The sequence below is a fragment of the Rhinichthys klamathensis genome, unplaced genomic scaffold (assembly GCF_029890125.1).
Source record: "Rhinichthys klamathensis goyatoka isolate OS25496 unplaced genomic scaffold, OSU_Roscu_1.1 h1tg000434l_1, whole genome shotgun sequence".
Classification (NCBI taxonomy): Eukaryota; Metazoa; Chordata; class Actinopteri; order Cypriniformes; family Leuciscidae; genus Rhinichthys; species Rhinichthys klamathensis.
Genome location: NW_026606930.1, coordinates 80,001 through 102,868, shown reverse-complemented (window position 1 = coordinate 102,868; position 22,868 = coordinate 80,001). Strand labels below are relative to the sequence as shown.

Genomic DNA, 22,868 nt, shown 5'->3' with positions numbered 1-22,868 from the left:
CTCATCTTTCCCTCGACCCTGACGAGTCTCCCGGTTTCTCATCTTTCCCTCGACCCTGACGAGTCTCCCGGTTCCTCATCTTTCCCTCGACCCTGACGAGTCTCCCGGTTTCTCATCTTTCCCTCGACCCTGACGAGTCTCCCGGTTCCTCATCTTTCCCTCGACCCTGACGAGTCTCCCGGTTCCTCATCTTTCCCTCGATCCTGACAAATCTCCCGGTTCCTCATCTTTCCCTCGACCCTGACGAGTCTCCCGGTTCCTCATCTTTCCCTCGATCCTGACGAGTCTCCCGGTTCCGCATCTTTCCCTCGATCCTGACGAGTCTCCCAGTTCCTCATCTTTCCCTCGATCCTGACGAGTCTCCCATTTCCTCATCTTTCCCTGGATCCTGACGAGTCTCCCAGTTCCGCATCTTTCCCTCGACCCTGACGAGTCTCCCGGTTTCTCATCTTTCCCTCGACCCTGACGAGTCTCCCGGTTCCTCATCTTTCCCTCGACCCTGACGAGTCTCCCGGTTTCTCATCTTTGCCTCGATCCTGACGAGTCTCCCAGTTCCTCATCTTTCCCTCGATCCTGACGAGTCTCCCAGTTCCGCATCTTTCCCTCGATCCTGACGAGTCTCCCAGTTCCGCATCTTTCCCTCGATCCTGACGAGTCTCCCAGTTCCGCATCTTTCCCTCGATCCTGACGAGTCTCCCAGTTCCGCATCTTTCCCTCGATCCTGACGAGTCTCCCAGTTCCGCATCTTTCCCTCGATCCTGACGAGTCTCCCAGTTCCGCATCTTTCCCTCGATCCTGACGAGTCTCCCAGTTCCAAATCTTTCCCTCGATCCTGACGAGTCTCCCAGTTCCTCATCTTTCCCTCGATCCTGACGAGTCTCCCAGTTCCTCATCTTTCCCTCGATCCTGACGAGTCTCCCAGTTCCTCATCTTTCCCTGGATCCTGACGAGTCTCCCAGTTCCGCATCTTTCCCTCGATCCTGACGAGTCTCCCGGTTCCTGATCTTTCTCTCGTTGTTCTTCTGGAAGGTTCTCAGGCCTGATTGGTGGAGAGCTGCAGAGATGGTGGTTCTTCTGGAAGGTTCTCTTCTCTCCACAGAGAAACACTGGGGCTCTGCCAGAGTGCCCATCGGGTTCTGGGTTTCCTCCCTGACTGAGGCCCTTCTCCCGCAATTGCTCAGCTCTAGGAAGAGTCCTGGTGGTTCCACACTTCTTCCGGTTATGGATGATGGAGGCCACTGTGCTCATGGGGACCTTCAATGCTGCAGAGATGTTTCTGCACCCTTCCCCAGATCTGTGCCTCGACCCTCCTGTCTCGGGGGTCCTCAGACAATGCCTTGGACTTCATGGCTTGGTTTGTGCTCTGACATGCACTGTTAACAGCGGGACCTTATATAGACAGCTGTGTGTTTTCCAAATCATGTCCAATCAACTGAATTTAACCAATCCAGTCGTAGAAACAGTTGATCAGTGGAAACGGGATGCACCTGAGCTCAATTTAGTGTGTCATGGCAAAGGGTATGAATACTTATGTACATGTGATTGTTTCGTTTTTTATTTTTAATAAATTTGCAAATATTTCAAACAAACTTCTTTCACCTTGTCATTATGGGGTATTGTTTGTAGAATTTTGAGGAAAATAATGAATCTAATCAATTTTGGAATAAGGCTGTAACATAACAAAATGTGGAAAAAGTGAAGTGCTGTGAACAGGGTTCTAAATTAACTTTTTTGATCACCAGCCAACGTGGCTGGTAACTTTTTAAAGTTACCAGCCATTTAAAATTTCCACTAGCCAATTTTTTTCCGGTGAAAATAAGAGAAATTATGAGTGCCACTGAATGCATTTGATCATTTTGTTGGCATGAAAAACACATATAAAGTACAATACAACACAGAAAGTGCAAACATTTCATATCAAGTTTGGGATCTTTTTATCTATCTATTAGGGATGTGCACGAATATTCAAATTTTCGATTTGTAATTATTATTCAAAAAATAAAATACTATTAATTTTTTTTTTCGCAGTTATAATTAAATGCACTGGGTGGAGCGTTTAACAAGTGGATTGTATTTGATCACATAATGTCGTTGTCTGCCTCGCGAAGTTTGGAATTACTTAGATGAAAATGATAGCCTATTACAAAATGGAATTACGTTTAATCAATTATTAATTAAACTGAGTTATCATAATATCACCACCACAATGAGAAATCACATGAAATCCAAAGAAACAGCAGTCGACTGAGGAAGCAGCTGTCCATCACTGCATTAACGACTGCAGGTCAGCAGCTGTACCCCGATATCTTCTGGTAGTAAAATGATTTTGATGCTTCCTTTAAGTTTCATTGAGGGAGACAGGGAAAAGAAAAACGCATGCTGTTACTTCACTGTGTCTCTGCAACGTCTGTGTCAGCGCAACGCGTTTTCTCACTCGAGCATGTGGATATTATTGTTTTTCTCAACATGAACGTGAAACAATATAACACGATAATCATATGCTGACTCGAGTATGTAGCTACGTTCTGTACGATAACTGCGCAGTCTGTTTTTCTTATTTTCTTTTGCGTTTTTCCCCATTTGCGCTGCTTAAATGCTTTTGTTGTTAATATTTTTTTGTTGTTTAATGTTTTCAACTAAAAGAGAACCTTAAGATATATGCCCGGTAGTAAGCTTGTTGTGTATATTGCCTAATGTATAAGCTTGTTCAGAAATAATGACAAAAATCTTAAACTTAAAAAAATAACGTATCTCTAGTTAAACGACAGTTAAGTTTAAACCCAGAAGTCTGTCCCAACCACCGCCGCATTTAGTTTAATCTTAACTTTTTACTTTAGCTACTTTACTAGCTCCCTCCTCTTTCAGTCTATGCTCCCTGCTCTGGCTCGTTCTTCGTGTTTTCTGGTGGACGGACGGACGCGTACGCTCCGTTCGTTTCCAATTTCAATGATCATTTCTCGCGCTGGTTCTACGCGCAGCCAATGGGCGTATGAAACGTCATCACGTAGCATTACGGCACAGTGTTCATGGGAAATGTAGGAAGTACTGCCAGGGGGATAAATGACCGAGAACGGAGCCTTATGCATCACCGGCCAAACTGGCTAGTAAGTTTTTATTAACACCCGCCAAAATGAATTTTAACCCGCATTTGGCGGGTTGGCGGGTGTTAATTTAGAACCCTGGCTGTGAATACTTTCCGGATGCACTATGAGTGTGTGTGTGTGTGTGTGTGTGTGTGTGCGCACCTGTCTGTCTGTCGGCTGCTGTAGGGCCAGGCCGGGTCGCTGGATGTCTTCTCTCCATAGAAGTGCTCTAGAACATCCTGCTGGTTCTGGTTCTGGTCTGGTGCTGCTCTGCTCAGGATCTGTTTGATAACAGCAGTGGACACAGGAACTGCACAGTGAGACGCGTCCTCTTCCTCCCTGGAACACAAACATACAATCAGTGCATTATGGGTAATGGCTCAAACGGAACAGCTAGAACAGTGTGTGAGTTTCAAACACACACAGAACTTTACAAGCTCCTGTCTGCAGTTCACCCAGCGAACATGAGAGAGTGTGTGTGGCTATGACTGTCTGTCTGTGTCTGACCGCAGACACACACACACACACACACAATGATTGAGAGATTCCTGTGTCTTTACAGGATGAGAGTTTGACCGAATCATCAGTCTTGTTGTCCTGTGAGTGTGTGTGTGTTAGTGAGTGAGTGAGAGTGTGTTTGTGTGTGTGTGTTGTGTGTGTTTGTCTATGTGTGTGTGTGTGTGTGAGAGTGAGTGTGTCTTGTGTGTGTTGTGTGTGTTTGTCTATGTATGTGTGTGTGTGTGTGTTGTGTGTGTTTGTCTATGTGTGTGTGTGTGTGTGTGTTTGTCTATGTGTGTGTGTGTGTGTGTGTGTGTTGTGTGTGTTTGTCTATGTGTGTGTGTGTGTGTGTGTGTGTGTGTGTGTGTGTGAGAGAGTGAGTGTGTGTGTGTTAGTGAGTGAGTGAGAGTGTTTGTGTGTGTGTGTGTGTGTGTGTTGTGTGTGTTTGTCTATGTGTGTGTGTGTGTGTGTGTGAGTGAGTGTGTGTGTGTGTTGTGTGTGTTTGTCTATGTGTGTGTGTGTGTGTGTGTGTGTGTGTGTGTGTTAGTGAGTGAGTGAGAGTGTGTGTGTGTGTACCTGGCCTGGAAGGTGAGGTGGTGTGTCAGATCGGCCTCCGCGTTCAGCAGCGCCTCCTGGTGGCCGCGGCCCTGAATGAGCTGTGTGTCTCTGTGACCCAGACTCCTCTTCTCCACATGAACCAGAACCGGGTCCGGCAGGTGACTCCACATCATGAAGAGCGGACTGAACACAACCTGAACACACACGTGCAGTCAATACACTCGAGTGCAGGAGACTAACCCATGTGTGTGTGTGTGTGTGTGTGTGTGTACTCACCACTCTCTGCTGCATGTGTGTGTTTGGCTCCAGCAGGATTCGTGTGCACCAGACATGCAGCAATGATCCATTAGAACACGGCACCTGCACACACACACACACACACACACACACAATATGAAACCCTGTTGGTTCATCATTCTGTCGTTTCCTGTGCATGAACACAGCAGCTGATGTTCCTCATTCAGTGAGTCTCTGGACAGGAAGTGCAGGGGTGGACAAACACTCACAGCACAATCCCTTCAGCGCGGAGGAAACATACACACACACACACACACACACTCAGCACAATCCCTTCAGGCATGATCAGCGCGGAGGAAACATACACACACACACACACAATCACAGCACAATCCCTTCAGGCATGATCAGCGTGCAGGAAACACCACACACACACGCTCATGAATGTGTGTTTCAGATGATCAAACCTCATTAGATGCTTTTAAATTGTGTATGCAAGCGACTATAAAACACTGACGACCTCGTTGTTAAACAGCTTCACTAATGGTAAATGGACTTTCACAGACCCAATGGCCACCAAAGCGCTTTACATATTGCCTCACATTCACCCATTCACTCACTCACCGACGGCGGTGTCAGCCATGCAAGCCATCCAGCTCGTCGGGAGCAGCTGGGGTTAGGTGTCACACACACACACACACACACACACACACACACACAGCTGGGGTTAGGGGTCTCACACACACACACACACACACACACACACACACACACACACACAGCTGGGGTTAGGTGTCTCACACACACACACACAGCTGGGGTTAGGGGTCTCACACACACACACACACACACACACACACACACACACACACACACACACACACACACACACAGCTGGGGTTAGGTGTCTCACACACACACACACACACACACAGCTGGGGTTAGGGGTCTCACACACACACACACACACACAGCTGGGGTTAGGTGTCTCACACACACACACACACACACACACACACACACACACACACACACACACACACACACACAGCTGGGGTTAGGTGTCTCACACACACACACACACACACACACAGCTGGGGTTAGGTGTCTCACACACACACAGCTGGGGTTAGGGGTCTTGCTCATGGACACCTCCACTTGGTCAGGTGGAACCGGGGATTGAACCACCAACCTTCCGGTTTGTAGACAACCTACATGAACCACTGAGCCACTGCCGCCCGGCTAATGACCACTAATGATCAGTGGACGGGAGGATCATCCATTATTATGACTATTACTTGTGTTTCTAGAGCAGCTTTTACATGAGTTTGTCTCATATTTGATGAAGTTTCTGTTATTCTCCTGTTTATTACTGTGAAGCTGCTCTGAAACGATCTGTAGTCTATAACAAAGCTCCCACTGAGGCGTGTGATTGGCCGTGACGCACCGGCACCACACAGCTGGTGTGTGTGATTGGTCGAGAGCTGGTGTGTGTGAATGGTCGAGAGCTGGTGTGTGTGATTGGACGTGACACGCCTGCACCACAGAGCTGGTGTGTGTGATTGGACGAGAGCTGGTGTGTGTGATTGGTCGAGAGCTGGTGTGTGTGATTGGACGAGAGCTGGTGTGTGTGATTGGTCGTGACACGCCTGCACCACAGAGCTGGTGTGTGTGATTGGTCGAGAGCTGGTGTGTGTGATTGGTCGTGACGCACCTGCACCACAGAGCTGGTGTGTGTGATTGGACAAAGCTGGTGTGTGTGATTGGTCGTGACGCACCTGCACCACAGAGCTGGTGTGTGTGATTGGACGAGAGCTGGTGTGTGTGATTGGTCGAGAGCTGGTGTGTGTGATTGGTCGTGACGCACCTGCACCACAGAGCTGGTGTGTGTGATTGGACGAGAGCTGGTGTGTGTGATTGGACGAGAGCTGGTGTGTGTGATTGGTCGTGACGCACCTGCACCACAGAGCTGGTGTGTGTGATTGGACGAGAGCTGGTGTGTGTGATTGGTCGTGACGCACCTGCACCACAGAGCTGGTGTGTGTGATTGGACGAGAGCTGGTGTGTGTGATTGGTCGTGACGCACCTGCACCACAGAGCTGGTGTGTGTGTCGCTGGGATCCAGACACACGTCCCCCGACCAGGCGTCGTCTCCACACGCGCGCACACACACCTCCGTCAGCTCCGCGTCCTCCAGCACGAACGAGGCCGGTTTGCAGTGCGGCTCCAGACAGGCGACGCGCTCCTGTCCCTCGTGACCCTCGTGACCCCTGTGGTACTGCACGAGCCGCAGCTCGATCGACTGATGCAGGAAACTGCACATCACCTGCCGGCCGCAGATGATCACCTGACAGAGAGAGAGAGAGAGAGAGACTTCCTCACAGAATGCCCAAAATATGAACATATCAGAGACCACTATTACCCCAAAATTAACCAAATATTTCCCCAATTTAACACCTGTAACCCAACCCAAAAACTCCGTTTCATTCTTGGCGAAGAAGCCAAATGCTCATATATAGCTGCAAAATTTGTAGCATCCTGCCATATCCTGAGGGACGACCAGAGACCAGCAAACATCCAATAAACACACACTCACAGCCTAAGACCTACACAGTACACACACACACACACACACACTCACAGCCTAAGACCTACACACACACACACACACACTCACAGCCTAAGACCTACACAGTACACACACACACACACTCACAGCCTAAGACCTACACAGTACACACACACACACACTCACAGCCTAAGACCTACACAGTACACACACACACACACTCACAGCCTAAGACCTACACAGTACACACACACACACACTCACAGCCTAAGACCTACACAGTACACACACACACACACTCACAGCCTAAGACCTACACAGTACACACACACACACACTCACAGCCTAAGACCTACACAGTACACACACACACACACTCACAGCCTAAGACCTACACAGTACACACACACACACACTCACAGCCTAAGACCTACACAGTACACACACACACACACTCACAGCCTAAGACCTACACAGTACACACACACACACACTCACAGCCTAAGACCTACACAGTACACACACACACACACTCACAGCCTAAGACCTACACAGTACACACACACACACACTCACAGCCTAAGACCTACACAGTACACACACACACACACTCACAGCCTAAGACCTACACAGTACACACACACACACACTCACAGCCTAAGACCTACACAGTACACACACACACACACTCACAGCCTAAGACCTACACAGTACACACACACACACACTCACAGCCTAAGACCTACACAGTACACACACACACACACACTCACTCACAGCCTAAGACCTACACACATGTATATGTTCAATTCCAAGTTCAGTGTTCGTTTGTTTTTTGCTTGTTTTTGTTTTGTACAGAGATGTTTTCTAAATCCTTTATATTTTATTTATTAATCTTTGTTTATTTTATTATTATGGTTTTATGCTATCAGTATTATTATTTTGTGTACTAAATGTTCTAAATCATTTTCTATGTTGTTTTGATGCTTTGGCAATACAAAATGTATTTTTTTGTCATGCCAATAAAGCTTTCTGAATTGAATTGAATTGAGAGAGAGAGAGACGCTCCGGGTCACATGACACTGACTGATTTAATAAGTGGGAATGTCTTTGTGTGCGTGTGTGTGTGTGAGTGATTGTGTGTGTGTGTGTGTGTGTGTGTGTGCGTGTCTTTGTGTGTGTGTGTGTGTGTGTGTGTGTGTGTGTGTGTGTGTATACCTGTTTCTGGACTCCGCTGAGCTGCTTGACCCTGATGATGAGAGAGGCCGTCTGTCCTTTATGTTGGATGGTTCTCAGCAGGTTCCCCACCTCGTCCACACTGAAGGCTTCGGCCCAGCGCCAGTTTCCCCAGCCCTCCATGCAGATGTGCAGCAGCTGAAACACACAGTAATGCAGGTGTGATGTAGTCAGCCAGATCTGGGCCTGAAGTGTCAGCAGAGATTGTGTCATCTAGACTCTCCCCTGTAAGGCCTCATCGACACGACAGCCATCGGCACTGATCCTCAACAAACTCGTCTCCATAGTGACTCTGATCTTCAACCAGAGGGAACTGGATAATATTCTGAATGTTCTGATCCAATCTGACCTCTGACCTGTAATGCTCCTGACTCATGAGCACACACTGTTGGCTCGTTGGCCAGAGGAGAACTGAGCGACTGAGTCTGGTTTCTCACGAGGGTTTCTCCATTCTGTCACTGATGGAGTTTCGGTTCCTTCACTGTCGCCTTTGGCTTTTGGCTGCTTAGTTTTTAATATCCAACAATATTATTGATCTCCTGCATTGACAGCATTATATGAGAACTGAACTGAGCTGGACGATGAGATCACGGTTTTCTCCAGAGCGGCTATATATATATAAATGAACTAAATTAATAACTTTTTTACAACAAAAATGAACCATCACTGAACTTAAGTAATAAAGGTGACTTGACACTCACACACACTCAGTGACCACACTGATGCAACACATTTGAATTCATTAGAACCTGATATTCAAAACAAGCTCAAAAATACCACATTCTCTGCTCATGAGAGTGTGTGTGAGAGTGTGTGTGTGTGTGAGTGAGTGTGTGTGAGTGTTTTTTTGTGTGTATGTTATGTGTGTGTGTGTGTGTGTGTTATGTGTGTGTTATGTGTGTGTTATGTGTGTTATGTGTGTGTTATGTGTGTGTGTTATGTGTGTGTGTTATGTGTGTGTGTTATGTGTGTGTGTTATGATTTAACTGTTGACAGTGTGAACTCTTGTTTATCATTCCTATGGAGCGTTCATGAATCGGGTCAGAGTGAGATCACACTGACACTCTGAACTGCACTAAGTGTTACTCAAACTGTAAAGTAAAACAAATTAGTGTGCGGGTCGAAGCGATCGGTGACCGCGGTCAGGCCTGATCCTGCGCTTCCCGGCCGTTTGAAGCCGGATTCCCTTACGAAAACACTGCCAATCAAAGGCTGAAGTCAATTTGAGCAGCTCTTCCTCCTCCAGAGGCTGGCGAGAGGAAATGACATCATGCCTCAGATCTCTGCGCTGTGACTCATCAGGAAGCAGCGGCTCGACCCCTTTATTTGCACAACAGCCCTTTTCCAGCGCGACCTTCAGGAGACGCCAAAACAGCGGCTCGCGCGCATCAAAGCAGCCGCGCACGTGTTCCCGCTCATCCAACGCAGCCGGACATGAGCTGAAACACACGACCTGAACAAGATTAGATGTGCTGCAAACGACTGACACACACACGCACGCATCATGTGGAGGAACCAGATCTTCACATCACCATGGAAACCAGCGCAAACACGCAAGTCACTCTCACACCCATCCACACCAGCGGCCATAACTCAACCGGGAAATTATGGATGTGTGGCTATAATTGCGATGGGCCGCCAGGGGCTCGTTCACATGACGCATGACATCATCACGGCCCGAAGGAGTGTGTTTTTGTGTCCAAACAGCAAGTGTGTGAAAGAGGCATGAGGACGAGCAAGATTTATGAATTATCTGTGTGCGAGCGTGTTTACTGCGACAATTAACTGTGTGTGTGTGTGTTAGGGTTTGGCAGCAGCTACTGTGATGACCCCCCCCCCCCCACAGGAACAGACAGGAAGTGGAATATCCACCCAGATTCAGTCCAGATTGGTGCTAATGGTCTCCATACTGGGGTCCGCAGCCCTGAAGTCATTCGCATGCTACACGAGTCCCGGCGGAGAAGCGCAGTCAACGCCCCTCACCGCAGTGCACTGTGGGAAAACAGCCTGAGCGTTTACTGACTCAAAACACTGGCGTAATAAAAACCATCCGTCTCAAACGGCACAGATTAAAACAAGAGCAGCAGCGCTTCATCAGGACTCAAAGCCACAGAGAACAGCAGCGCGTCACAGCGACCGGACAAACACCCTCGGCCCGCCGGACCACGAGACGGCGACGACAGGACGGCACTGACCCTGCGGCCGCGGACACACACACACACACACACACACAGACAGAGACGCGGCTGCTGTGGTGTGTCAGTGTGTCTGAGAGACTCTGGACACATTCAGACTGAAGCCGCAGGAACAGGAAACGTACAGCAGATACAGACACACATTGTGTTCAAGGAGAGGGAAAAACCCACGAGTGTCTAGTGCTGCATGTGTGTGTGTGTGTGTGTGTGTGTGTGTGTGTGTGTGTGTGTGTGTGTCTGTGTGAGAGAGTGTGGGGCACAATAGTTGCTGTTCACATTCAAGCATTACCTCTTACACACTCACACACACACTCTCTCTCACACAGATCACTAAAATTGACATTAAAATGGTAAATGGCAAATGGACTGCATTTATATAGCGCTTTCACAGACCTAATGGCCACCAAAGCGCTTTACATTTTGCCTCACATTCACCCATTCATACACCGACGGCGGTGTCAGCCATGCAAGGCGCCATCCAGCTCGTCGGGAGCAGCTGGGGTTAGGTGTCTTGCTCATGGACACCTCCACTTGGTCAGGTGGAACCGGGGATTGAACCACCAACCTTCCGGTTTGTAGACAACCTACATGAACCACTGAGCCACTGCCGCCCCCTATTAAAAAGGTGTGTGAACTCGCAAGTATGATGTCAGGCACTGTAATTTGCTCTGGCCCCCTTCCTGTTCGCAGGAGTGATGAGATAGTTAGTAGACTGTCCTTACTCAATGGCTAGCTGTCGAAGTGGTGTCCGCAAAACAATATAGAATTCATCGACAATTGGAAAAGTTTTTGGGGCAGACCTGACCTGTTGAAAAGAGATGGTATTCATCCCTCCTGGGCTGGTGCTGCTCTTCTCTCTAGTAATATGGCACATAGTCTTAAGCCCTATTCACACGGGATTAGTATTATCTGGGGACCTTGTGTGAATTTGAAATCACCCCCCCAACATCTGAATTTCGTGTGGCGCATTCGCACATGATAAATGAAGCCTGTGATTTTACTCGACTTTACTCACTTATCTCCCGGATATGATGTCAATAGGCTATTGCTTGGAAATGTCTTGTCGTTATTATAGGTCTAGCTGTATGATATATCATAAACAGAAGAATGTTCCTTACCGCATGCTGCTATACATGTCATCCATCTCCATCTAATCATTGGTCACCAGGTAATACTTATCCCATGCGAATAGGGCTTTAGAGCTCAAACATGACAATCTGGGGCTCAGGTCAGGAAGCAGACAGACTGGCTAAACCGACCGTTTGCTAGCTGTCTCACGTCACCAAGGTCAGATAAATCCCAGCACAACGACTCCGTGTTACAAATATGTTAGATCTATCACTTCTGCCACTAAAGATTGCTTTATTAATAATCTAACTGATCAGTTTCATCATCTCAGCATCCCGGATAGCTTAGAAGAACTCGATAATGCGACAGAAACTTTTAACTCTCTCTTTTCCAGCACTTTAGACGCAGTTGCTCCGTTGCCCTTAAAGAAGATTAAAGAAAACAGTCCAACGCCGTGGTACAACGAGCACACTCTCACACACACATACACACACACACACACAGGCCCTTAAGAGAGCAGCCAGAAACATGGAGCGCAACTGGAAGAAAACTAAACTAGAGGTATTTCGCATTTCATGGAAGGAGAGCTCGATCGCTTACAGAGAGGCTTTAAAAGCTGCTAGATCTGCTTATTTTTCAACACTATTAGAAGAAAATAAACAAAACCCTAGGTATTTATTCGAAACAGTTTATTCAGGGTATTTAACATGGATACATTGAATAAATGTGATACTTGATTTTTGTTTCCATTTCTTTTTTTTCTTTTTTTTACTCCTTTTCTCTTTATTTTTATTGATTTATTTTATTGTATTGTAAACCACTTTGGATCAACTATGGTTGGGTTAAACTTGTGCTCTATAAATAAAACTTGACTTGACAATGGCTAAATTAACAAAAAAATAAAGCTTCAACCCCAGACGTTTCCAAGCAGCACAACTGTAATGACTTAATGACTTTTTTACTTCAGGGTTTATGCAGGAATCATAGAGATGAATTTACTACCTTTTACTACCTTTTTTACTACCTCCACAATATTTTTTACTACCAACACGACATATATTCTATGTAACGTTACAATGTTCTCAATATAATTCATAATCCCACGTTTATAATGAACAACGCGTTATGGTTATTGTGTTATTAAAAACTGTGTACGCAGAGGGGCGGGGTGACCAAAGCTCATTATCATTTAAAGGGATGTGATTGTGCACTGAAACGGCGTGCTGAAAACAGAGCTATTTTTGAGCTGGTAAAATGAGTGTTTTCTTAAAATACTAATGAGAATTTTTGATAAAAGTATATTACAAAGTTTTCATTTAGACCCTAAAGATTCATATTAACTTGTACAAAAATGGCATTATATGACCGCTTTAACCCTAGCCCTTGAGTTATCCTAACCATTACGTTAGCCCTTAGCCCTAATAAGGTGAATAATAACCTTGGCACTTAAAAACAAATGACACTTAACAGCCATAAACTTTAATAAAGATTAATAATAAAGTGTGTCACATCACACACACTTACCCACAAACACACATTCTCACACACACAGACTTAAGCAGTGAAATTACTATCCCAAAACAGCAATTTATTTAAATCACATCTCTAAATGTGCTTCAAATATGGCACTGCTTTGCTCCTCCCTCACGCGAACCCGTTAAATATTTTCAATTAGGGATGCACGATACCACTTTTTGCAGAACGAGACGGATACCAATACTTTCATTTTTGGTACTCGCCGATATCGATACCGTAACCGATCCCTGAATTTTCACTGCATTTGTAATTTTTAAATGTATTAGTAGATAAACCAAAAGAATATAAATCATATTAGTTGGCTTAATTTGTTCATCAAATATATATTTCCTTCAGATATTTTCATGCTTAATTAATCCTGCTAAAAAGCATGCTTCTGTTTCTGTCACTGTTCATTCTATTGCTCTATCATATTTTATCTTTCATTTAATACAGGGTATACACAGAAATTCTTAAAATTAATTTAATACCTTCACTATATTTTTTAATACCATCACGACTTCAAGATGCAACTGTAGTGGCGTATATAGAGACAAGTAAAGTAATGAAATATCTTCGAAAACTTGCATTTCCCCATAATGTCCAGGGTTTTTTCCTTGGTCAAAATTGGTCTTCGTTGGTGGCCGACAGACACTTATCCTTTCTTGCCCTTTTTAAAAAAAAAATACTTCTTTGCTGGACGTGATAATTGTTTTGGTATAATCATATCAATATCAAAAAGTAGAATAAAAACGGAGCATTAAAAAGTTTATTTTAAAAGTTTATTGAAGTCTAATTTTCTACCATATACTGTAAAATTTAATAGAATTAGCTGCCAGATACTTTTTTTTTTAAAAATTAAATAACAAAAATTGCTGCTAGATAACAACTTGCTTTGCACTTTTTTTCTGGTTTCACCTCACTCCAGTCTAAACTAATTTTTTTTTTTTTTTTGCAATGTTTCTACACATTATAACATAAATAACCTGAAAATACTACGTAGTTTACAACATACATGAATTGTTTGTTCATATTACTTCACAGTGCATTAACTAATGTTAACAAATACAACTTTTGATTTCAATAATGTAGGCTATATGGTGAAATTGACATTAAGAAAGATTAATTAATGATGTAGACGTGCAGTTTATTAATAGTTCATGTTAACTAATGTAGTTAACTAGATTTTAATAAATGGAACCATATTGTGTTACCGATTCAGAAGTCCCGTGAGGACAGATCCGTTGTGTTAACCATTCATTAAAGTGACGCGTCATTAGCGGACGTGTACGCATTATGTGTTTAGGTTATCCCATCAGTTAGGACATCGCACAAAATTTGTGTCAACAAATAGGTTTTTTTAGGATAGATTTTTCCTTTATTGAAAGTGTGGTTATGTCAGCTGAATGTGGCACACGCCGTGAGAGAAGATAAGGCAACGTTTTTTTAGCACAATTCACACACAGCGGGAAATAAATTTCCAATTGCACCACGTGAAACTTCGGTCTTCCGACCTTTTACCATCGTGTCTGTCAATTGATTTTGATTAATATGAGCGAGGGAGAGAGAGCAAGAGTGAATTGAGTGCGCGCGCGCAGCCGGGGCTCTCTCTCTGTTCCTTCTTTCAGTTAACATGCACCCTGTCACAAGCGTAGCAGTCAGTCGTCTACATTAGGCTACTCACCGATCAAATATGGCTTTGGCGGCCGACTGATGACTGAAATAGAAGCGAACTCGCGAACAGGTTGGGCAGCAAGCCAGGCCAGCCGGGTACCCAGTTTGTTTCAGCGCGCGCGAACGAACAAACACCACGTCACATGATATCGCACAGGTCCTACTCGCAACATATAAATAAATCCACGCGAATTTTAGAACAAAGTTCTGCACTTAACACAAATTGAAACTCATAGGCCTAGTTGGATGGGGGTTCGAAAATTTACTACTTCGTCAGATGACGTTTACTACTTTTTACTACTTTTTACTGGCCTTAATTTGGCATAATTTAATTTACTACCTTTTACTACCTTTTACAACCCCGCGGAAACCCTGTACTTACAAGATTGATAATATTAGAGAGAAAATTCTAACTATGCAACCGTCTACTACAGTATCGCATCAGGGAGTGCATTGTAGTCTCGCTGAGGAAAAATACCATTCATTATAATCATGTAAATTGACAACTTGTATGTTAGACCCTATACCGACTAAGCTACTGAAAGAGATGCTTCCAGAGGTCATATATCCTCTTCTCAATATCATTAATTCATCTTTGTCTCTAGGATATGTACCAAAAAGTTTTAAGCTGGCTATGATTAAACCGCTTGTTAAAAAAACACACAGGTATCCTACAGAATTAGTCAATTACAGGCCGATCTCGAATCTACCCTTTCTGTCAAAGATACTAGAAAAGGCAGTATCCTCACAACTGTGTTCCTTTCTATAAAGAAATGATATCTGGAGGATCTTCAGTCAGGATTTAGACCGTACCATAGCACTGAGACAGCTCTCATCAGAGTCACAAATGATTTGCTCTTATCATCCGATCGTGGTTGTGTCTCTCAAGATCGGTCAGGAATCGATCTTAGTGCTGCATTTGATAGTATTGACCACAACATTCTTTTAAATAGACTCGAAAATGATGTTGGCATTAGTGGAATTGCACTAGCATGGTTTAAAACACACGTATCTGACCGTTATCAGTTTGTAGCAGTAAATGAAGAGATGTCTCATCGATCACAAGTTCAGTATGGCGTACCACAAGGCTCAGTACTAGGACCGTTGCTGTTCACTCTGTACATGCTACCCTCAAACACACACACACACACTCTGTACATTGCTACCCTTAGGAGATATTATTAGGAAGCATGGCATTAGTTTTCACTGTTATGCTGATGATACTCAGCTCTATATTTCTTCAAAACCTAACAAAACTTACCAATTCACAAAATTAACGGAATGCATAGCTGATATAAAAAATTGGATGACTAGTAATTTCCTACTACTAAATTCTGAAAAGACAGAGATTCTAATTATTGGGCAAAAAACTTCCTCACATAATAACCTTGAATTCTGTCTAACACTTGATGGCTGCTCTGTCAAGTCGTCGTCGGTTAGGAACCTGTGTGTGTGTGTGTGTGTGTGTGTGTGTGTGTGTGTGTGTATGTGTGTGTGTGTGTGTGCTCTTTAATACCAATCTTTCATTTGAAAGCCACGTTTCTAGCATCTGTAAAACCGTATTCTTCCATCTTTAAAATATTTCTGAATTACGACATATGCTTTTAAGTGAAAAATGCGGAACAGTTAATTAATGCGTTCATTACCTCAAGGCTAGATTACTGTAATGCTCTACTGGGTGGTTGCCCTGCACGCTTAATAAACAAACTACAGCTGGTCCAAAACGCAGCAGCTCGAGTTCTTACCAGAAACAGGAAATATGACCATATTAGCCCGGTTCTGTCAACACTGCATTGGCTGCCTATTAAACATTGTATACATTTTAAAATATTGCTGATTACTTACAAAGCACTAAATGGTTTAGCTCCGCTGTACTTGAGCGAGCTCTTAACGTATTATAGTCCTTCACGTCTATTGCGATCTCAAAGTTCCGGCCAGTTGATAATACCTAGAATATCTAAATCGACTGCTGGCGGTAGATCCTTCTCCTATTTAGCACCAAAACTCTGGAACAGTCTTCCTAACATTTTCCGGGAAGCAGACACACCCTGTCAGTTCAAAACTAGACTAAAAACACATCTCTTTAACCTGGCATACACATAGAACAATATACATTCCTATTATTCAAATCAGTTAAATGAATGTTAGGCTGCATAGATTAGGTCAGCCGGAACCGGGAACACTCCCAATAAATCCCAGAAGAATGCCGTCTACGCTAATATTAGTCTCTCTGCTTATTCCAAGGTTTACTGTAGTCAGCCGGATCCGGGCCGTATCCAGATCAGATGGAGGACCTGCGCCTAGACACGACCACAACGCATGATGTAGTCAGCCGGATCCGGGCCTGAAGTGTCAGCAGAGATTAGACTTGTAGTCAAGACCGCCTAAACCGAGACCAAGACACTACCAAGACCAGAGGGTATCGAGACCAAGACAAGACCAAGACCAAGATAGACCAAGTCGAGACCAAGACCGAGACCAAGTCGAGACCAAGACCGAGACCAAGTCGAGACCAAGACCGAGACCGGAGGGGAAAAAAACAGACTAGTGTTGTTGAAGCTAAGCAATAACTTGTAAGATTTTGTTTTGCATATGAATACATCAAAAACTGTACATGATATGTGTTTTTTTAAATCAAGTGATCAAAGTGCTCGTTGCCGCTGCGATCAATGGCGCGGATACGGCTCGCGCACCGCACTGTCTTCACTCGGACGCGAGCTTCAATCCGTTGCGGATATCGCCGTGGATATTGTAGTATTGTATTGCTAAATCCTCTGTCGGTCTTAGACAGCGAGACCTAGACAAGACCGAGAGGTCCGAGACCAAGACAAGACCAAGACCAAAGACCGTCAAGGCCGTGACAAGACCGAGACCACGTAAAAGTGGTCTCGAGACATACATCACTAGCAGAGATTGTGTCATCTAGACTCTCCTCTTGAGCGACTGAGTCTGGTTTCTCTCAAGGTTTTTCTCCATTCTGTGAGTGATGGAGTTTGGAGACCAGTTTGTTGAGGATCATTGCCGATGGCTGTCGTGTCGTATCATGCGTTGTGGTCGTGTCTAGGCGCAGGTCCTCCATCATCTGATCTGGATACGGCCCGGATCCGGCTGACTACATCATGTGTTGTGGTCGTGTCTAGGCGCAGGTCCTCCATCTGATCTGGATACGGCCCGGATCCGGCTGACTACATCATGCGTTGTGGTCGTGTCTAGGCGCAGGTCCTCCATCTGATCTGGATACGGCCCGGATCCGGCTGACTACATCATGTGTTGTGGTCGTGTCTAGGCGCAGGTCCTCCATCTGATCTGGATACGGCCCGGATACGGCCCGGATCCGGCTGACTACATCATGTGTTGTGGTCGTGTCTAGCCGCAGGTCCTCCATCATCTGATCTGGATACGGCCCGGATCCGGCTGACTACATCATGCGTTGTGGTCGTGTCTAGGCGCAGGTCCTCCATCATCTGATCTGGATACGGCCCGGATCCGGCTGACTACATCATGTGTTGTGGTCGTGTCTAGGCGCAGGTCCTCCATTTGATCTGGATACGGCCCGGATCCGGCTGACTACATCATGTGTTGTGGTCGTGTCTAGGCGCAGGTCCTCCATCATCTGATCTGGATACGGCCCGGATCCGGCTGACTACATCATGCGTTGTGGTCGTGTCTAGGCGCAGGTCCTCCATTTGATCTGGATACGGCCCGGATCCGGCTGACTACATCATGCGTTGTGGTCGTGTCTAGGCGCAGGTCCACCATCTGATCTGGATACGGCCCGGATCCGGCTGACTACATCATGCGTTGTGGTCGTGTCTAGGCGCAGGTCCTTCATCATCTGATCTGGATACGGCCCGGATCCGGCTGACTACATCATGTGTTGTGGTCGTGTCTAGGCGCAGGTCCTCCATTTGATCTGGATACGGCCCGGATCCGGCTGACTACATCATGTGTTGTGGTCGTGTCTAGGCGCAGGTCCTCCATCATCTGATCTGGATACGGCCCGGATCCGGCTGACTACATCATGTGTTGTGGTCGTGTCTAGGCGCAGGTCCTCCATTTGATCTGGATACGGCCCGGATCCGGCTGACTACATCATGTGTTGTGGTCGTGTCTAGGCGCAGGTCCTCCATCATCTGATCTGGATACGGCCCGGATCCGGCTGACTACATCATGCGTTGTGGTCGTGTCTAGGCGCAGGTCCTCCATTTGATCTGGATACGGCCCGGATCCGGCTGACTACATCGTGCGTTGTGGTCGTGTCTAGGCGCAGGTCCACCATCTGATCTGGATACGGCCCGGATCCGGCTGACTACATCATGCGTTGTGGTCGTGTCTAGGCGCAGGTCCTCCATCTGATCTGGATACGACCCGGATCCGGCTGACTACATCATGCGTTGTGGTCGTGTCTAGGCGCAGGTCCTCCATTTGATCTGGATACGGCCCGGATCCGGCTGACTACATCGTGTGTTGTGGTCGTGTCTAGGCGCAGGTCCACCATCTGATCTGGATACGGCCCGGATCCGGCTGACTACATCATGCGTTGTGGTCGTGTCTAGGCGCAGGTCCTCCATCTGATCTGGATACGGCCCGGATCCGGCTGACTACATCATGCGTTGTGGTCGTGTCTAGGCGCAGGTCCTCCATTTGATCTGGATACGGTCCGGATCCGGCTGACTACATCGTGTGTTGTGGTCGTGTCTAGGCGCAGGTCCTCCATCTGATCTGGATACGGCCCGGATCCGGCTGACTACATCATGCGTTGTGGTCGTGTCTAGGCGCAGGTCCTCCATCTGATCTGGATACGGCCCGGATCCGGCTGACTACATCATGCGTTGTGGTCGTGTCTAGGCGCAGGTCCTCCATCTGATCTGGATACGGCCCGGATCCGGCTGACTACATCATGCGTTGTGGTCGTGTCTAGGCGCAGGTCCACCATCTGATCTGGATGCGGCCCGGATCCGGCTGACTACATCGTGTGTTGTGGTCGTGTCTAGGCGCAGGTCCTCCATTTGATCTGGATACGGCCTGGATCCGGCTGACTACATCATGTGTATATGAACCGTTAATGCAGCGTAATGTTTTTATAATTTCACTTTCTGTAGTGAATAATTGACTGGGATTTGAGTCTTTCCACCAGTATAACTCAAGAGCAAAGTTTGCTTGTGTGATATCCACTGGCTCGACTTCATGATTTAAAATGTAAATATTTCCAATATTGTGAGAAAATGTACTTGATCTTTGATACCAATCTTTCATTTAAAAAAGTATTGTTTCTAGCATCTGTAAAACCTTGACACACACACACACACACACACACACACACACACAGAGACAGAGACAGACAGACACACTGTCTCTCTCTCTCTCGCTCTCTCTCACACACACACACACACACACACACACACACACACACACACACACACACACACACACACACACACACACACACACACACACACACCTGTGGGGATTTGTGTGTTCTCCAGCTGTACTGGTGGCTCTGGTTGCTCTGTAACAGGATGTTCTCGTCTGTGTCGACCTGTCCGAAGCGCAGCACCTCCTGTGTGTCGTTACAGATGATGTAATGGCAGAACACCACCTCCTCAGCGCCCGACACACCATTCTGAAACACAACACACACAACAGATCAGTCATTCCTCCTGCGAACATCCCTCTGACGGCCCGCAGGACACAAGAACCCCCGCGTGCGAGTGTGTGTGTGAGACGCGTTCACACTGCAGTCTGTCTGCCGGTGTGAGACTGGTTTGATGAAAGTCCAGTTCCTGTGCAGGACTGAACTCTGACCCGCTACTGGTAAACTCTGACCCGCTACTCTCATCTCATGACAGTCTGATGCTTTTAACGTTGCTGCTCATCCCTGAGTGTGTTCACACACACACTCACTCTCACACACTCACTCTCACTCATACACACGTTACTGGAAACACATCAGCAGCGCCTCCAAACTCTGAGTCAGAGCAACATTTCCCATCATTCTCTCCTCTCCCACTGAGTGGATGAGCTGTTGTTAGTTGTGTGTGTGTGTGTGTGTGTGTGTGTGTGTGTGTGTGTGTGTGTGTCAGTGTCAGAGCAGCACAGTACTGTGTTTTTATAGAGAAACACAGTAACACTCCACAGGAAGCCACTGTAATCCTCTCACATTTACACAGTCACATGATACAGTGATGAAAGAGTCACTGACTGTCAATCACATATAAACACACCCAGTAAACGCACAGAACTCTGGGACAGATCACATTAAACAGCTCTTTAATTCTGCTCCACAATCTCTGTCTGAGCACATGTGACTGTCTGTCAGGACGCTCGAGCACAGTGTGTGTGTGTAGGTTTGCACAACTAGTTAGTGAGTCAGTGTAGACTGCATGTAAATGCGAGTGTGTGTTCATTACTGCAGCTTTCACTCGTTTCACAGGTGTGCATGCGAACGACACAAACACACTCCAGCACACTTGTGCTCAAATAACAACAAGTGCTTCTTTTGTACTTCAACAGAGCCACACTTATTCAGCTGCCTTGCTTCCAGAAGTATTTTTCCCATAGGGATTTTTAAGAGTTATAAACCATGAAACAAACCAACCAGGAGGAGAATCACAACATTTTAAACAAAAAAGTATTTTTTAAATATCTGAAAAAAATACAAGACTTAACGGCTTTAATGAAGCACACAATTACAATTTGCAAATTACCCCATCAAATTAAAACCCATACATTATTCTAAAACTATAGATTTAAATATGTTGACTATGTATATCCAAACAGTGTATATTATGTTTATTGCAAGATATGCAAATATATACAAATATTTCAGTATATTTGAGACTTGATTGCATCGTTCGCTGTGCTTCATGGGAACGGGCAGAGCTAATGTAGCATCATTTGCTCGCCGTGATTCACTGATTGGTGGAGATTTCTCTGCAGAATCATGGGTAATGTAGTTTTTCACCAGGACTTGCACTGTTAATTGTCATTATTTAAACTTAAGTAGAAAAAATGTGCCATGACGGCTTCAACAGATGCATAAACCATCAATTAACAACCTCGTAGTTCACAGTAGGACTGTCTTAGGGTTAGTGTTAAAGAGGACATATCATGAAAATCTGCCTTTCTCCGTGTGTAAGTGCTGTAATCGGCCGCTTCTACCGACACAGAAAACGTGAAAAGTGAAACCCAGTAACTCTGTTCTGGTGAGTCTTTCTCTGCAAGCATGTCAAAAATAAGCCGATCAGATTTCGCTCCTTCTGACGTATGAAGAGGATCTTATTATAATATCACCGGCCCTTAATCTGCACGTTCACACACACCAGCGACATTGGGTTCGGCGAGCGCCAACAGAGACCAGTTCTAACGCACTGGAGAAGATCCAGCAAAGCCTGAAACTGTTCTGTGGTCGAGCACAGACGACACTGAACACTATTGACCAGAACATGTCAGCGCTGTCTTATAAACACCTCAGGAACTGTGGACACTTGTGGAAGAGTTCAACATGATGAGGAGATGATCAGTGTAACTCCACAACAACTACAGAAATGTCTCCACTAACATTCAGAAACGTGTAAAAGTGAAGCTCTCCCTGAGTCTCTCCGTAAGGCTGCACTCGCTGCTGGTTACTCCTGATTCTGGATCAGTGAGATTGGCCTGTGTTGTAATTGCCGGAGTCTCTGAAGCTCCGCCCTCTTCTGAACGGCGGCGGAGCTAAAGCTCATTTGCATTTAAAGGGACACACACTAAAACGGCATGTTTTTGCTCACACCCAAAAAGGGGCAAATTTGACGCTATAATAAATGATCTGGTATTTTTAGCTGAAATTTCACACAAACATTCTGGGGACACCATAGATTTATATTATATCTTGTGAAAAGGGGTTTAATGTGTCACCTTTAATAATCAGTTTGTCTATGAACATGATTTTCACTTTAGGAGGGGATAAACCCTAACCCTAACTTCAGGAACCAGCTGCTGTGCTCTATTCCACTCTCCTGTTCATGATCGGCAGCAGAACTCGCCAGAACCGTCTCACTCTCACCTGTCTCCAGGCCTGCAGCGCCCGGTCCAGTGTGTGTACGGCGTACTGGCCGACGGCGGCCCTCAGCGGCTGCAGCGTGGCGTCGCAGTGCAGCGCGTGCCGAGAGCGTGTGTGTGTGTGTGTGGCGTGTCCCTGCAGGCCGACGGGCTGAAGGACGGGCAGAAGCGTGAGGTTTCGGTACTCCAGCAGCC

The 22,868-nt window shown here is 45.9% G+C and overlaps 1 protein-coding gene across 1 annotated transcript in view; it reads right to left on the bottom strand.

Moving 5' to 3' along the window:
* LOC130071250 (intermembrane lipid transfer protein VPS13B-like) overlaps positions 1–22,868 on the bottom strand; it is a 117,797-nt gene that overhangs the window by 20,850 nt on the left and 74,079 nt on the right. Inside the window, exons 15-21 of the mRNA XM_056235946.1 lie at positions 22,678–22,868; positions 20,095–20,256; positions 8,164–8,319; positions 6,463–6,723; positions 4,416–4,499; positions 4,158–4,333; positions 3,246–3,422 (exon numbers count right to left, since the gene is read on the bottom strand). The exon at positions 22,678–22,868 is cut by the window's right edge and continues 162 nt beyond it. Coding sequence (XP_056091921.1) covers positions 3,246–3,422; positions 4,158–4,333; positions 4,416–4,499; positions 6,463–6,723; positions 8,164–8,319; positions 20,095–20,256; positions 22,678–22,868 — 1,207 coding nt within the window. The remainder of the gene's footprint in view (positions 1–3,245; positions 3,423–4,157; positions 4,334–4,415; positions 4,500–6,462; positions 6,724–8,163; positions 8,320–20,094; positions 20,257–22,677) is intronic.